The sequence below is a fragment of the Manihot esculenta genome, chromosome 13 (genome assembly GCF_001659605.2).
Source record: "Manihot esculenta cultivar AM560-2 chromosome 13, M.esculenta_v8, whole genome shotgun sequence".
Taxonomy (NCBI): domain Eukaryota; kingdom Viridiplantae; phylum Streptophyta; class Magnoliopsida; order Malpighiales; family Euphorbiaceae; genus Manihot; species Manihot esculenta.
Window position 1 is genome coordinate 8,771,991 of NC_035173.2, and position 17,761 is coordinate 8,789,751.

Consider the following 17,761-nt stretch of genomic DNA (forward strand, 5'->3'; position numbering starts at 1 on the left):
GCGGTAAAGGATGTTTTTGAAATTCAAAATATTTATTTATTTTTTGTTAATTGAATATATTTTATGTTGAAAAAAATTTTTAATTTGGATGAATTTAAAATTTAGAGAATAAAATATTTAATTTTAAAAATATAAAGATATATATAATAATTATGTTAAAATTTAAAAGTTAAAGTGATAAAACTATTTTTAAAAATTATATTGATAAAAAAATCAAAACTTTGCTTTATACTAAAACTTTTAATTATAGATGATTAAACTTTAAATTTTAAATTTATTGTAATTATAATTAATTTTTAAAATAATTTGTTAAATTAGATAAAAAAAGTCTAAAATTTAGCAAAAATTTTCTATATTATATTTAAAATTTTTATTTTTTTTATAATTATAATCCATCTTTAAAATAATTTTAATTATTTTTAAATTAGTACAAGTATCGCACTATGTGTTTATCTTTTTAAATATTTAGTTAGATTTATATAATTAATTTTTAACTTTAATTAATTATATATTCTAAAAGCACTTAAATCTTATTATCCTAATCCTTAATTTAAAATATAAAATCTCCAAAAAAATCTTTTAAATTTATCTATTTTTAAATTAAGAATTATTTTAAAAGTTAGTCATAAATAATTATAAAAAAATAAAAAATTTAAATATAATATTGAAATTTTTACTATAATTATAATTAAATATAAAATTTTAAATTTTTATATTCAAATTAATAAATTATTATAAAAATGAACTATAATTATAATAAATTTAAAAATTTAAATTTTACCATTTTAAAATTGATTATAATTATAATTAAATTTAAAAATATGATTTTTACCAATTAATAGCTTTTTTAAAATAATAGTGGAAAAATATAAACCTTATTTAATTGAGATAATTTAATTAAGAAAACTTCTAAAGCAGGGCCTTATAGAATTACATGCACAATGAAGATTTAGAAAAATCTACTTAGAAAATATAATAAAGTAAATTAAAATTTTTTATTAACTTAGAGGCGTGTTTAACAATCCCGCTAAGTCATTCCTCGCAAAACGTTGCATTTGTCCACATTCCATCGTCTGATAGCATCAACCCATAAGACCAGAAACTAGAAAACCGCGTGAATCCATTCATTCACTGTAGCATTCTCCAGCGATGAACTCAGAACACGACACAGTCAATAATTCAATCTCTTAATCCTCATTCATAGTTAATCTCATTCTTTAATCTTACCACAATGTCCATTTCAGCAAGTCTTAATCATCATCATCATCTTTATCAACCGATTCGATTAATTAATTTCAAACTCAACCAACACCCAGTCAACACTTCACAGCTTCAAATTCCTTCTTCATTGCTCCTCTTTCTCACCCAAAATTCCCTAGATGAATTCATTATCGGAATTCGCTTGTGGGTTTTTCCTGCTGCTTTGTTTCGGCTGCTTCGCAGAGTCCAAATGCACCAGAGGCTGCGATTTGGCTTTGGGTTCGTATTACGTCTGGCAGAAAACAAACCTCACATTCATCTCGGATGTTATGAAATCGTACATTATTGAATCGCCTGATACAATCGTCAGCTACAACAGAGACCAAGTACCAAGCAAGGACAGTCTCACAGCGTCCATCAGAATCAACGTTCCGTTCCCCTGTGATTGTATCAACGGTGAATTTCTTGGCCACGTGTTTCAGTATAACGTGAAATCTGGTGACACCTACGACGTCGTCTCTAGTGTTTACTATTCTAACTTGACCACGGTTAACTGGTTGAAGCAGTTCAATAGCTATCCGGAGAATAACGTACCGGACACCGGTGTGCTTAATGTTACCGTGAATTGCTCATGTGGGGATAGCTCGATTTCAAAGGATTATGGGTTGTTTATTACATACCCACTTCGGCCTATTGATACTCTTGATTCTATTGCAAGTGCGTCCAATATCAGTGCTGACTTGCTGCAGAGATATAATGTTGGTGCCAATTTTAGTCAAGGAAGTGGTTTGGTTTATATTCCAGGCAAAGGTGATTTGAAGAATTTAAGAATCTCTGTGCTTTGGGTTAGTGATTTATGATTAGTGATTTACGTAGAAAGTATTTGATTGGGGTGGGATTTATTAGAGATTTTAGTATTTTCTAAAGACATTTGTTTGCTAAGTTCTTAATGTTAATCTAGGTTCTGTTATCCTCCTAATCAATGTTCTAACCTAAGCTTACATTGGATTCCTCCTTTGTAACAGTGGGAGATTCACTTAGCATGCTTAGTTATTGGCGTAGATTGAACAAAGTTTTGTTGATGCCTTTGTTATTGAAAATTTTGTTGGATTTGCTCTCTTGGATATAATTTATATGCTTTTTGAACTTAGACTGCCTTTTACTGATATTTTGTTGCATATAAGAGGAAATCTTAATTGGGCAAGTGAATATTTAACTTGTAGATGTCGATGGGCAGTACATTTTTCTAAAAGTTAATTGCTCCCCCCACATCATGACACAGATAGAAAGTTATGTTATGCTTATTATAATTAAAATGAGATATATTAATCTCATGAAAATGGTATTTTATATATGCTGGGAAATGCTATGAATGAGACTCACTGAAACTGTTTCTGTATTGCAGATGAAAATAATAGCTACCGTCCTCTGACATCAAGGTAATTTGAGTTACTGTATTCACAATATCTTTATTCATTTCTTTTATTTTACTCCACATGACTACATTGGGATTTCTTATCAATACAAATTATTAAATGCTTGAGTTTTTTCCTGAATTTTTTCCTTTTGCAGCACAGGTGGTTTGAACTTCTCTGCATGTGCTTTTGTGATGATATCTTCATGTTTTGATATTTGGGCAGCAATGCTATAACGCAAACTTCATGCTTCATGAACTTACACTGTACCTTCATATAAGCAGGGATAGCAGGTGGACTTATTGCTGTTATATCCATAGGGGCAGTAGCTGGGGTGCTGATAGTAGGAGTTTGTGTGTACTTTGGATTTTACCGGAAGAAGTTGAAGAAAGCGACATTGCTGTCTGGTTCTCATGATCTCTCTGCTCAAACTTTGCAAGGTTTGATGGAAGTGCTTAATGAATTCACTGGAAGTTTCTCTAATTGAGCCTGCTTTTGCTCACTTCGCGTCTACTTTGTTCTAATTTACAAAATTTCATTTTATGTTTGAGGAAAAAAAAAGTTCTTAGGTTATAAATATTTTATTCATATTGTAAATTTTAATATGTGTTCCAAACGAATCTCTTGCTTGCTGCAAATAGGTGTGTCCTTCAATGTGTTCTTGTTATAAAATACTCTGTTCTTCTTGATCCATTATCCCCCCCTCTCTTCCTCCGCATGAATACCTAGAAACATAATCATCTTGTTTTGCAGTTATTATTTCTCTTGTATATAGGAGGAGAATGAAATAGTATGAATAATTGGGCTTATTCAATAATTGACCTTTCCTGCCTTCTTGGTTCAGCTCCTGGAAGTAACTCCGATAAACCTGTGGAATCGACCGGTCTGGCCCCATCTCCAGTTCTTACAGGCATAACGGTTGATAAATCAGTGGAGTTCTCATATGAAGAACTTGCCCAGGCTACTGATAACTTCAGCACGGCTAATAAGATTGGCGAAGGTGGTTTTGGGTCTGTGTATTATGCAGAACTGAGAAGCGAGGTTTGTAGTCAGTGGTGTTTATCATAGATCATTGTTGAATAAATGTTTCAACTTTGTGCATTTTTCCTTCCATGTTAGCTAAATCAGCATGTTGGCTGAGTTTTAAAAGATCTTTAGATTGTAAAAAGTTGTTATACTATCTGTTTAAATGGTATTCTTACCACATGATGTAAACCAGCAGGGGATGGATATAAAATATACCTGTTATGAGATTGGAGGTTATTTGAATGTGTTATTTATAATAACAATTAGAACACAAGCCAATTGAATGATAAGTGTTAGTGTTACTTAAATGACTTTGAATGTTGATTATGAGCTTTTGTGAAATTTGTTTTTGGGCAACTTTGTTTGCTTTATAGACATTTTGGATTGGGGGAATTCAGGACTTATAGAGGCAGCTTAATACAATTATGTAGGCTAAGTGACAGTCTAGTGAAGTTAAGCACCAAAACTGGGCATGAGGAAGCAAATTATCCTGGAAAGAATGGAAGAAATAGAACATCTTGGTTAATTTGCATCTACACGAGTTAAAGCTGAACTGGAAAGCACTGTTTGTTAACTTTGCTGTTTTAGCATCCTCTATGTTGTTAGTTAGGTAGTCGTTGGATTTTTTTTTTTTGGGAGGGGGGGGGGGGGAGAGTGGGGAGGTTAAGGTGTTCTTTCTTTCCAAAATGAATAAATAGATAGAAAAATAAATGGTCTTTGGAATTCTTTTTAATAGAAGATATTAACTGAGGAACTGAATTATTTTCCATTAAATGGCTATAAAACAAAATCTTTTTTTTTCTTTTATCATTTGGAACATATTAGAAAAACTTTTATTTTGTTTCAACAAATTAAATTGTGATGACCATGAAAATGTGTTTATCTTATGAGAATTTAATATTTTTCTCACTAGACGACTAGCTACTTGAGAATAATAGCAAATTTTGAAAAACAAGTAGACAAAAGAAGAGGAGTGAATTGTGATGGTCATGGTAATAAGTGATGATGATTTCTTTTAATAATGATTCCCCTTTTAGTGAATTTTTGGAAGTCTGAATGATGACTTTCCATTTAATGCAAGTAAAATTTTCCTTGAATATTGCTAAGTTTTTCCATGACTAGGAAAATATTTTTCATTGACTAAGTTTTCTACAAATACCTTGAAAATAGGGAAATGTGTTTCGGCACTTTCTTTAGCTATCTGCCAAGTGTTCTTCTGGTCCATGGTGCATTTGCTAATACTCTGTTATGATGTAATTTCATCTTCTTTATATGTGTGTGTGTGTTTGTGTTTTCTTTTAAAGGATGGAAGCATGCGCTGATTTTCCTTTCCTTTTTGTCTGTATCTGTGTGTATCTCTATTCCTAACACCCATAAATTGGAACTATCATGCAGAAAGCTGCAATCAAGAAGATGGACATGCAAGCTTCAAAAGAATTTTTTGCTGAACTAAAGGTTTTAACACATGTTCATCACTTGAACCTGGTATAATTTCTATCTCAGTTACGAGAAATAGCATTTATGCTTGTAAAGAAGAATAAGAGTTCTTGATTTGTCGTCATGGCTAACTTGGAGTAAATTTATCAAAATTTTATTTTAGAACAGTTTTCAGATTAATTGTTGATGTTACATTGAAGACTTCATAGTTACTTTTTGTCTGTTTCATGAACTTAATAAATGTCTACATATCATTTCATTTATCCAATTGAAATACGAGCTTAATTTGGTTCTGGGTTGAGACTTTAATGAACCCAAGCAAAATTATGTTCTTTGTTTGAATGACCAGATCAGTCTACATTCCCTGCTTGGTTATTATATAAGTTGCTATGCCTTGTAGTCTTGTTATATAAGTTTTGATATGTTTAGTGTAATGTACTAATTCCTTCTTTGCTTTGTGCAACAAAATCTTTTCTTAGAAGAAAATGTTTCTGTTTACCATGGCAATGTATGAAACAGTTTTTAAGTGTTTATGTCAAATAAATAAACATAGAAAGATTTGTGTCTCCGAAATTTCAGAGATGTAGAATTGTAATAAAAGTGCACCTAATGTTACATGCTGAAAATAACTTTTAGAAGTACAAAGCTGTGACATTTATATAGTTTCATTAACTTCACGTTCAAGGTTGAGGAGCTGTTTGAGAGAGGGAAGAAAGTGGGGGAAGGGCAAAGGGAATACTAGCCCACAAATTTCTTTTCTTTTTCATGTGGGTCCTATTTTCTTTTTCCTTTCAATTTCACTCTCCGTTCAATGTACTCCCTCTCTCAAACATAGCAAAGGTCTAATAAGTTGGATAAATATCAAGTTTCCTGCCAGAAGGATTTTGCAAGTTAATGGTTTATTGTTTGCAGTTATGTAAGTTTACACAACAGTTCTTTCTACCTGCAAGCAATTATGAACACTCCAATAAAAATTTTGGATTTTTTTTTACCTTGTAGTCACTACATGATAACAACTATGTTTACTGCAGGTTCGATTGATTGGATATTGCGTCGAGGGTTCTCTTTTCCTAGTGTATGAGTACATAGAGAATGGCAACTTAAGCCAACATTTGCGTGGCTCTGGTGAGAGAATGTGCATTCTGTAGATCATTTCTGATTGTATATAATGGTATTAATAACATCATTGCTTGTTTCCAGGGAGGGATCCGTTGCCTTGGTCTGCTAGGGTGCAAATTGCCCTTGATTCAGCTAGAGGCCTTGAATATATACACGAGCATACTGTTCCTGTTTATATTCATCGTGATATTAAGTCAGCCAACATATTAATTGACAAGAACTTCCGGGGAAAGGTTGTACTAACATCTTTGTTGTGATGGTGATCCATTTGAAAGCCTTTGAAATTGCTACTGAATCGTTTGCAATACAGGTTGCAGATTTTGGGTTGACAAAACTGACGGAGGTTGGAAGTGGATCACTCCCCACACGACTTGTGGGTACATTTGGATACATGCCACCGGAGTAAGAAACTTATCTAATTGACATGAAAATAAAATCTCAGTATTAGCCTATTAGGACTCATGAAGAGTGCAATTTTAAAACTTGTGACGATCCAATTTTAACCTGTCAATTTGCTGGTTTAAATATTTTTGGTAACTATCTCCAACTATAATGATCTGAACAAAGATCCTGAGGTCTGTTGTTATGCACTTAGGGAACAGTGTGAACAAAGATCTGGCAGGTCAGACCAATAATTGTAGAGTTAGGCACAGGAAATAGAGAAACAGAGAATAGATTGGAATAACTGGGCTGTGTATTGAATAACTCTAGCAATTCTCAATTACAATAAACCTTCTATTCCTCATGCTAATCTCAAAACTCAAAAAGGAAAATAAAATGACCCAGGAGAAAGAGCTCCCGCCTAGCAGTATCTAGTCTAGCGCTGACACAGCTGAATAAAATTACTGATACCAAGCATGCCCTACAACATTACACCTAACTTATTTATATGACATACTTCTGACTCATCAAAGGAATATTGTCTCATGATTGCCACTAGGGAGTCTTCTTCAACAGCATAACTTCCTTGCTTGTCTTTTTCTACAGCTGGAAAAATCTGGACTCTTCTATTCCTAGCTCCTTTATTCCTTTGCCCTTCCATTTCTTTCTATATAAACTCTCAATGGTTGTGGATTCTGCCCCATAATTGAAGCAGGCTTATTTGGGCTGCTTCTATCATTTTGTGATCCTATTCCTGCTTCTATGTCTTTGAGGAATTGTTTGAGGCTGCTAATGTCTAGGATTTAGAATATGTTCTGATTGGTATATATGGACAAGTTCCTTTGAAATTGCTCTCATGGAGAGTTATATTCAGAATTTCTGGATGAGGCCACTTTGTTTCTGATCCTTTTGAGCCCATGTATCATTGGATGGAGAGGGCGACCTTTTAGATTGGTATCTCAATGACTAAAGAAAAAGGAAGAATTTCAGGCAGAAAATGACTGGAAAGAGAATCGAGTGGGATATGTCAGGGAGGATTTTGAAAATAATACAAGAGATTTGTTTTAATGGATTGGAAGATAAAAATTATTTTACAGAAGTATTAATTTATTATACAACATAATAACATATATAATAATTAAATGCATAATTTTAAAATATTATTATTTTTATGCATATAATTCTTTGTCCAATAATAATAAATAATATAATTGATTTAATTATTATTTAAATATTTTTATTTTATTAACTATGTTTTATAATTTAAAAGATTATAGATGTAAAACATTAATTTTAAAAAACTATAATTAATAAATTTGAAAAAGGTAATATAGTCCTAATAAAAAATAAAGTTAAATCAACTATCAATTGATGAGAAACAACTCTAATTGTAACTCTAATCTAAAATGCAGCTTCTAGGCTTCATATCAGGTGCCTATTAACTATCAGATAATTTTTAAAAAGTTCAAACACCTGGGTTCAATTGTTTATATGTCTGTCAGTTATCAAATGCATCTAGCAGTCGAACCAAACATCCTCTTAATCTATCGTCAAAGGGCGTTTGGGTTAAAGTTATTGAGTAGCTGATGGAGGTTTCATCATCAACAATTGCTCCATATCTGTTCAATAAAACCATCAACCAATTGTTATTTAGCTCAGGTGATACATCTCCTGAACTGCTGCATTTTGAAAAGTTATGAAATTAGAGCAGTTCGCTATTAGCTACAGCTCTTTTAAAATAAACGACCACTTTACTCTAACAAATTGTTGTTTAGCTCAGCTGATAGATCTCTTGAACTTCTGCATTTTGAGAAGTTATGAAAATTAATCGCAAACCGCTCTTTCAAAATAAAAAGACTACTTTACCCCTCTCTCTCTATATATACTCTTTTTTTTTTCTTATTTTAATGATAAAATGTTTTTATTTAAATAATAAAATAAATGATATAATATAATAAATTAATAATTATATATTTATTTTAGGGAAAATTTTAAAAATTATCATGCGGCTTAACGCATATTCAAATAGGGTCTTAATTAAAAGGCTCCTGTGCTTTTATGCTGTTAACAAAATGAAGTTTTTCCCTTAATACTGTTAAATATTGCTGATAAATTATAATTTATTTCTTGATATTCAGTAAAACCTATATGTTAGTCCTTGTGTTTTTAAATTTAATCATTAAAGTTTTGTTTTGTTAATAAAAGAATCCCTTAATTTAAACTTTATATTTTTAATTAAAATTAATCTCTATTTTTTTAAAAATTGGTCTTGAACATTAAAATTTCTAATAAATTCTTATATTTACAAATTAATCTTTTGATTATTGAATTTTAATATCTAATATATGAAAAACAATTAAATAAAAATTTATTATTTCTTTTCTGTTCTAATTAAATAAAAAATCACTGAGAATGGAAAAGTTAGTCAGGAAAATAATTCTTCGAGCTTGAATATGATGCATATTGTGTCAAGATTTTTGATTTAGTTTGTATTTTATTATTTTATTACCAAACATAAGGTATTAAAAATTTAGATAATATGGGAGATTAGTTTGTAAAAAATATAAATACTTATTTGTAAGTTATTATAATGTTTAGGAATCAATTTGTAATATAGGGAAGAATTATAATAAGGAGGACTATTTTTAGTAATAAAACAAAACTTTATAATTAAATTTAAAAATATAGGGACTAAATTACATGTTTTACTAAAATTTAAGGATCACACCCCAATTATAAGTTATTTTTTAATTGGGAAATTAAAGTCTCCATTGATTTACCTTTTTAATATGGATGAAAATTTTCTGTTTATCCGCAGATATGCACAATATGGTGATGTTTCTCCAAAAGTGGATGTTTATGCCTTTGGAGTTGTCCTTTATGAACTCATTTCTGCCAAGGAAGCTATTGTTAAGATCAATGGTTCTAGTTCTGAAACAAGGGGCCTTGTTGCTTTGGTTAATTTTCTTCCATCTTTCTTTATCAGTTAGATTAGTGTATAAATATAGATGCGCACAAGTTACTACAGATCTGGCTCTGCTAAAATCTGAATTTGAACTAATATATTAAGCATGAAGTTTATCTTAGCTTCTCAATTGCCATGGTTTGAGTAATTGGCTTCATTAATGTGTACACAGTTTGAAGAAGTGCTGAATGAACCTGATCCTAAAGAAGAGCTATGCAAGTTAATCGATCCGAGGCTTGGAGATAACTACCCGTTCGATTCAGTCCGAAAGGTAAGAAGAATATCTTACAGAGAGAAGGGTCTTAGATGCTTAATTTAAGGTTAGAGAGATGCTCAAGTACTGAGTTTATTTTGGTTGCAGATGGCACAGCTAGCCAAGGCATGCACGCATGAGAATCCTCACTTACGTCCAAGTATGAGGTCTATTGTGGTTGCCTTAATGACTCTTTCATCATCAACAGAGGATTGGGATGTTGGGTCCTTCTATGAAAATCAAGCTCTTGTCAATTTAATGTCAGGAAGATAGATAGACAGAGGCTATGGCTATGGTTATCAAGTACTACTGAGGTTTTCCTTGCTTCTTCTTCCTCTTCCATTTTTTTCTTTTTATATTCTTCTCCTTGCAACACCTTTAATTTTTCACTTCCACTCACAAATGTTAATGTTGTATGTAAATGTTTAGTTGAAAATTGGGGAAGCAACATAGAATTGTATTAATCATTTTGATGCATGCTTATAAAGCTTTTTTAATTTTTTGATTTTTTTTTCTTTTTTGAAATGGGAATCGGGTAAATAGAATCTGAGATTTTTCGGATACACTTAAATTTATTTTTATGCATTTACTATCGGACTAAATGTGTGAGTACTGATTTTTTTATTTTTATATTTAAAAATAAATAAATATTTAGATTTAACATTTGAAGAATATACAAGACATAGATTATATTAATTTAGTGTTTAATAGAATCAAATGGTGATAAAAGGGTTCATATAATCTGATTATGATTAATATTTAAGTTAATATTTTAAATTTACTTGTAATTTCTTAATTTTTTTTAAAATAAAAAATTTAAACTCTGAATAACATTCTTTCCATATATAAAAGTAACCAAACTAAATTTTAATTTGATTAAATTTTTGCACTTTTTTAAACCACATTTAAAAGTATTCTTTTAATGTATCAGAATATATAATTTTAGTTTTTGTATATAATCTAATTAATTAATTAAAATAATATATATATATATATATATATATATATATATATATATATATATATATATATATATATATATATATATATATAAAGTAAGAGAAGAAAATAAATAATAAAATTAGTAAGATTGCTCCTGATATTTTTATCATATAGAAATGGGAGATAATTTTATTTTTAAATTATTAAAGTTAATTTTTAATTTCTTAAGTGATAATATAAAATTTTAAAGATATATGGTCATCTATTATTATGACATGAAAAATTATGTTTATATGCCATTGAAACTAAAAGAAATTATTTAAAATATAATAATATTCTATTTTTTTAGAATTAATAAGTTAATTAAAACATAATTATATATAATAATAATAAATAATTAAAATTTTAAATAATTATTAAAAATTAATATAGTATTGTAATATTATATAATATATAAAACAATAGGTCACAATTATAATAATGAGTATATATAATGTGGTTAAAAACTAGTCTAATTAATAATGTAAATTGAATTACATAATTAAAACACAAAAATTACAAGCTTTATATATATATATATATGAACATATAAACAAGTCAAACAGTAAACTTTAATAATTAATCTGACTGGTTAAAAATGGATTAAACGTTAATTCCTCATTTTACATGATTATTTTTTAATTAAAAAATTTAAATAAAGTTTTGTAAAATTAATGGTTAATTAAATTTAATGAATAATTTTACTGATGTGGTATTAAATCCAGCACATTTAACTTTAAATTTGTATGAAAATTTTATTATCTTCAAAATTTAGTCTAATATATTAAGATTCAAATTATTAGATTAAAACAAAAAAAGACACTAATTTATATTAAAACTATACTTAGACCATAAAAAGTAGAGTGGTAATGATAATACAGTTTGTAAGCATAAATTTACTTTATTTTAATATGTTTACGATAAAATTTAGTAAAAAAAAAAATTGAATTTAAGATTTATTAATAACAAAATTTAAAACATTAATTAAGAACTTCATCCACCAAAATTCTTATTGTTGTTTGGACATAACAAAATGCTAAACAAGACACCAACTTTTTTTTCTTCTCAATATATGCTTCCATCTTCTATATGTTGATTTCAAATCATTGAACACTATTGATCAATGCATCAAATTGTATATATATACATGGCGTATCCTTCCTCTCTCAACCCTTTCCTTCCCAAACCCCTCATCAACTTCGTCATCTTCCCATTTAACATTCTTTGGCTATCTTCAGATTCCCTCAAACCACAGCTAACCTTTCTAAAGTTGGTAACTTAAAATACATATCACTCATATTAATAATTATACCGTGACAATTTAAAACTGCACAGCTGAATATCACATTGTATGTAAGTGTGATATATACCACTGCGAACTTCGCAGATAAACTCCCGAACTTTTCATCACCCAACATTAGAGGGAGATTGATGGTGTCTAATACTACCATAATCTTATCTTCTAATCCTACTAATGAGTAGAAGACCTTGATAAGGCTATTTTTATTCAAACCTAACTTATTAACAACATTTATGATGAGGAGATTAACAGAATTATCTGTGTCCATCAAGACTCGCCACACTTCATACCTGTTTAGAAGGATCTTGATGATCAGCATGTCGTTTTAAAAAGATCTTATAACTTTGTTTGTAGATCCGAACCTTACTTCTTATTTGACTTATGGATCATGTTCAACCAATAGGACGTCTTCTGCGATGTGTTTATTCTTTCCTTTACCATCATTAGATTCTCTTGCAATGACATGTATGACCCCTACAGATTCATCGTTAAGAGTAGGAAAAAGGACTGCATCCCCATTGATAGCAACTATAGCAGCAGCTTGAAAGATATCGACTATTTCGGGAAAGAAATTTTCTTTTAAGAAATAAGAAATAAAATTTTAAGAGATAAAAAATAAAAAATTGACTTTAATCCAAATGAACAGAAATGATTCAATGGATTTCACGGCAATGAAATCAAATGATATGGTCAGAAAACAGAGTTGAATTATAATTGGTTAATCCTGCAAAAAAGAGAACGTGAGCAAGTATAGTAGTGTAAAAAAATTATGAACTTTTGTCTCTATGATCATTGAATTTTATATTGTAAGAGGATGAAATTGAATATAATATTTTCTGATAACCCGATAATGATGTAGTTAGCTATTTGATAAGGGATCTTACTGGTTTATCTGGTCAATGATTTCGTGATTACAGACGTTAGCGTCTGCTAGATTATGCATATTAATGATAATTTTCTGTAAAGATTCATACTTTTCAAAAAAAGATGAATTTTGATGAAAAATTGAATGTAAGAGCGTCCGAACCTTTCTCTTTACAGACTATATATCCATTTATCAGATTCTTACCGTACAATTATATTTTATAATAATAACTTACAACTAAAAATTCTCGTTTAATATTAAAAATATTAATTTATATATTATTATCCACAGCTAAATGACATTATCGAGATGTTTTAAAAAAAAAAAAAGCAAAAAAAAAATATTATTCATCACTCCAGCAGTAATTCATATTTTTAAATAAATATAATAATTATGTATTTTTCAAATAATTATAAGTAGCTGTCAATGAAATTATAAGCAAGTTAATTTATTTAACTTGACCGACCGCCTCACCCCATCATATCATATCTTTTCCCTTTTATTAAAAAAATACCGACAAGTGTAGTTAGTAATATTGAAATGTTATCAAACGATTAGTGTCATCGGTAAATTTTGTGATCGAGTCACTACCGATAATTAGTAGGTACTTGTTTGCTGAAAATTTTAGTTTGACTTTATTTTTCAGTAGTCTTATAACATAACAAAATTAAAAATTTCAAAAAAAACCAAGTGAAAATTGATGAAAAAGATTCCAATATGATCCTAATATTTTAATAAGATTGTTGTTATTTTTTCATTTTCAAAATATCTGTTTCATAACTAATTAGATTAAACTGAATTTAATAATATATATTTTTTTATTATTTAGCTAAGAGTTGATTTCATTTTCTTTTTTTAGTAATATCAGTGTTTTAATTATACTCGAATCGTCATTCTTAAATGATCAAAAATAAATACGATTGCACTAATATTTCAGGATCATACTAATAATTATATAATCATTAGGGCCATCGATATCCGATTACAAAGGCAATATAATAATAAAATTATTTTTTGTTAATTTCATTTTATTAGTAATAAATTTAATTTTTTGATTAATTTTAAATTATATTATTTTGTATATAATAGGTATGAAAAATATAAATAATACATTTAAATATTTATTTATATAGATATATGTATAAAATTCAAATCTAATATAAGTATCCTTAATAAATTTGAAATCCTTTACAAATCAACTATTTATGGGTCATATCTTTTTTATTTAAACTCAATATTGCAATATATTTCCAAGAAATTGATGCACAAATTATTACTGATACAGAATCCATCTCATTTAGGCAAATACCATTTTCCTATAGAGAAAATAAAAATAATAATAAAAAAAAAGACGTCAACTTCAACTGCACCAAATCACACGTAACAGGTTCACTATAAAAACCAACAAACCCTTCAAAGACTGAAAATATCCCAAGCCCAACCGACCGACCGACCGACCTTAGCTCTCTGCATTGGTTGCCATGGCATACCACCAAGAATCAGAATCAAAAGAGCCTGCACTCAGGCAGAACTCGGAGTCTACTCAGCTGGAATCGCTGCTGACTCTTGACGGAGTGGAGGAGATTCTTGGTTACAGGTTCCAAAACCGGAGCTTATTGGAAGAAGCTTTTACGGATCCATCGGTTCCGGATAAGTGCTTTTCGTATGAGCGATTAGAGCACGTCGGAGACTCCGTGCTTAATCTTCTCTTCACCAAGGAACACTACTTAAAGTATCCCGATTTGCCACCCGGTGCACTGACCCGGCTCCGCGCTGCTAATGTTGATACTGAAAAGCTCGCACGTGTTGCCGTCAAACACGGATTGCAGCGGTTTTTGCACCACAAAAAGCCGCTCCTTGAGGAACAAGTAAGTCACCCTAAATTGTTTGAATTCAATATTCAATTTCTTCTCTTTTTTCATGCTGCTTTGATTAGGTAGGCGAAGATATGAATGTAGACACTAAAAAGGAAAAAAAATATTAAAAGGAAAAAAACGTTATTATTATTATTATTATTATTATTATTTGTACTAGTGGATCTTTTAAGAGTATACATTGCTAGGTTTATAGAATGAGCAATATAATTTATGTTGGTGTTTTTTTTTAAATATATGTAGTAAATATTTTTTGATAATTCATTTTAATTATCAAGCAGTAGTTGAAAATTGAAAACCAGAATCAGTGTGAATATCAAAGGGCCCTGACAGCTAGCTTGTTAGGTTTGTCATAAGATAGTGTCATTGATGATCATTCACTCTATCTTCTTGTGTGTGTATATATATAAGATTTCATGAGCTAAAATCCTTTTTATTATGTTAAATAATTTTGAAATATTAAAAAATATAACAAAATTCATATAAAAGCAGTAATTTTCATCCTTTTCATATGATAACAGGATTTTTTTGGGTTTTTTTTAAAGAATCTTTGCATCTAAATCAAACTGTTACTTAGAACACATTAGAGAAAAGAAAAAAACCCTTAGCCGGATGTTGAATACATGAATTGGGGGGTCTCCCTTGTAATGTCAGCCACCCAAAGTGCCACTTTGGATTTTTCCACATGGCCCTATATACGCTAGTGCAACATACACACCAAGTTAAAGCCTGGTTGAATATAATATGGATTGGAATGAGTTAGGCTACATCCCTTGTCTATTTGATTTGTCCGCAAGCTCATTAAAAGAGCTTTTAACTTATGTTGGGGATTCTTCCTCTATCTAAATCAATATCCTCTTTGGTCAAATTGTACGATGGCTTGAATATTTTCTGGAATGTGATTTTGTTTTCAATTTGTGTTTTTGGACAAATAAATAAATCGCAGATTCGAGAATTCTCCCAAGCGATATTGGACTATCCACTCCACTCTAATGGATTAGTGGACGTGCCAAAAGTCCTTGCAGATATTGTTGAATCCGTAGTTGGTGCTGTTTTCATAGATTGCGATTTTTCAATGGATACAGTTTGGAAGGTATTGTCCCTATACTTAATTCAACTTTTCATCTTTACAATAAATTTTAAGAAATAACACTAATTCACCAAAACCATTAATATCTTAAATTATCATTTCATAATTGAAATGAACTGCCGGATGAAAATTTTGATTCACCTCATTAACTCACCTGTATGTAATATTAAAAAAAGTGCAATAATCTTTATTTTTTTATTAGGTGTTCAAGGATTTGTTGGAACCCATTATTAGCAGGGAAACGCTCAAAATACATCCAGTAACGGAATTGTATGAAGTATGTCAAAAAAGAAATTTGAAAGTGAAATTTGTGGATATGTGGAGAGAAACAAGGGCATTTGATGTATTGATAGATGATCAGCTTGTGGGCAGAGGAACATATGACCTAAAGAAAGAAATTGCTCATAATAGAGCAGCTAAGGATGCATTACACAATATTAGAAGAATACTGGAGGAGGAATAAGGAGATATTGATGAATAATGATATTTCGTTCGTAGACTTTATTGTTTTTCATTTATGTCATTATTAATTTTGAACAGTTTATTTTATTTTGATCTGGTTATTTTCAGACAATCACGTTAGATTGTATTGGTCCTTGTAAATGAAATTGTGCTTACATTTTTTCTAATCTATAAACATTATTGAGCAAAATTGTGTTCTTCCTCTCGTCTCTCAAGACCTTACCTCTACATTTTACTTAGCTTAATTTATTCTTGAGTTGTTTCAAATTCAAGCTCAAACTTTTGTTTTTAATTCATTTAACAGATAAGTCATAATTTCACAGGTTCATGAGTGGAACTCATGTAATAGCTTTTTCATAAATAGGATACAATGCATACTGTCAACCAATTCTCTTTTGATATATATTTTTATAACTGTTAATATATTTTAGTACTATTATATTTTTTGATATAATTAATTAGAACTGCAATATAATTTCAGTACCAACAAATTATATTTTTTATTTTTTAAAATGATAATTATTTTAATTTAAAAAACTTTTTTGTTAATTTTTCACTTATGTTTCTTTTTAATATAAAATAAAGATATTAAATTTTATTGAAATAATAAAATTATTATTAATAATATATTGTTTGTATTAAATATTAAAAGATGATTTGATTGATTTAAAAAAATAATTAATGACATATTTTATTGAAAATGCAATTAAATTAAATAGAGTTATAAGTAATTTATATATTAAGTACAATAAAAAAAAAGTCAATGTTTTTAAATATCTAAAAATGATTCACAAAAATTATTGTATGTGAAATTTTTAATTCATCTCAATGAAAAATGTATCAACACGCACTCCGAGACTTAGTCTGATGAAAAATATATCCTAATAAACCTGAGAGGTCTAAGGTTCGACTCACCAACCCCTATTTCAAAAAAAAAAAAAAAATGTATCAACACGCAATAAATAAAAATCAAATTAACTGAACTTTTAGCCTATTGGGAAATTGGAGATAAGAGGAGGAGAAGATTTATCTCTTAAAGCACCAGATCACATACTCTGCATTTTCCGAGAACACCTTCAATTGTAAATTCTCTAGTCCTCCATTTAAACTCTTACAATTCATAAATCCAACTCTTGAAAAAGAACATCTTGTTTGTACTATTCCCTTTTATCGACATGTTTCTTCACAGAGGAGGACATGCTTCTTCATCACATGAAAATAAGTGGATGGCTCGCTCATGGAAAATATTTTTTTAAATTTTTTTTAATATTGAAAAAATTTAATGAATTGAATTTTTTTTAATTAAAAAAACTAAGTCATTTAAAATTTTTTTAAAGAAATAAAATCATTTTCTATATTTTAAAATTATTATTAAATTTATTTTTTAAATTGT

The 17,761-nt window shown here is 29.2% G+C and overlaps 2 protein-coding genes across 3 annotated transcripts; both read left to right on the forward strand.

Moving 5' to 3' along the window:
- Positions 1-1,048: 1,048 nt before the first annotated feature.
- On the forward strand, positions 1,049-10,306 carry LOC110629128 (lysM domain receptor-like kinase 3). Its single transcript, XM_021776037.2, has 12 exons — positions 1,049-2,010; positions 2,606-2,639; positions 2,773-2,777; positions 2,900-3,055; positions 3,460-3,656; positions 5,037-5,126; positions 6,110-6,203; positions 6,279-6,430; positions 6,508-6,599; positions 9,397-9,535; positions 9,716-9,814; positions 9,905-10,306. The coding sequence occupies exons 1-12, from the start codon at positions 1,380-1,382 to the stop codon at positions 10,067-10,069; spliced, it is 1,854 nt and encodes a 617-aa protein (XP_021631729.2). The 5' UTR covers positions 1,049-1,379; the 3' UTR covers positions 10,070-10,306.
- Positions 10,307-14,384: 4,078 nt separating this feature from the next.
- LOC110630314 (ribonuclease 3-like protein 3) lies at positions 14,385-16,558 on the forward strand. 2 transcript variants are annotated; one of them, XM_021777745.2, is made up of 3 exons: positions 14,385-14,810; positions 15,763-15,909; positions 16,109-16,558. In XM_021777745.2, the coding sequence occupies exons 1-3, from the start codon at positions 14,424-14,426 to the stop codon at positions 16,367-16,369; spliced, it is 795 nt and encodes a 264-aa protein (XP_021633437.2). In that variant the 5' UTR covers positions 14,385-14,423; the 3' UTR covers positions 16,370-16,558. The 2 variants fall into 2 exon arrangements, with proteins under 2 accessions (XP_021633437.2, XP_043805442.1); XM_043949507.1 differs by lacking the exon at positions 15,763-15,909.
- The last annotated feature ends 1,203 nt before the right edge of the window (positions 16,559-17,761 follow it).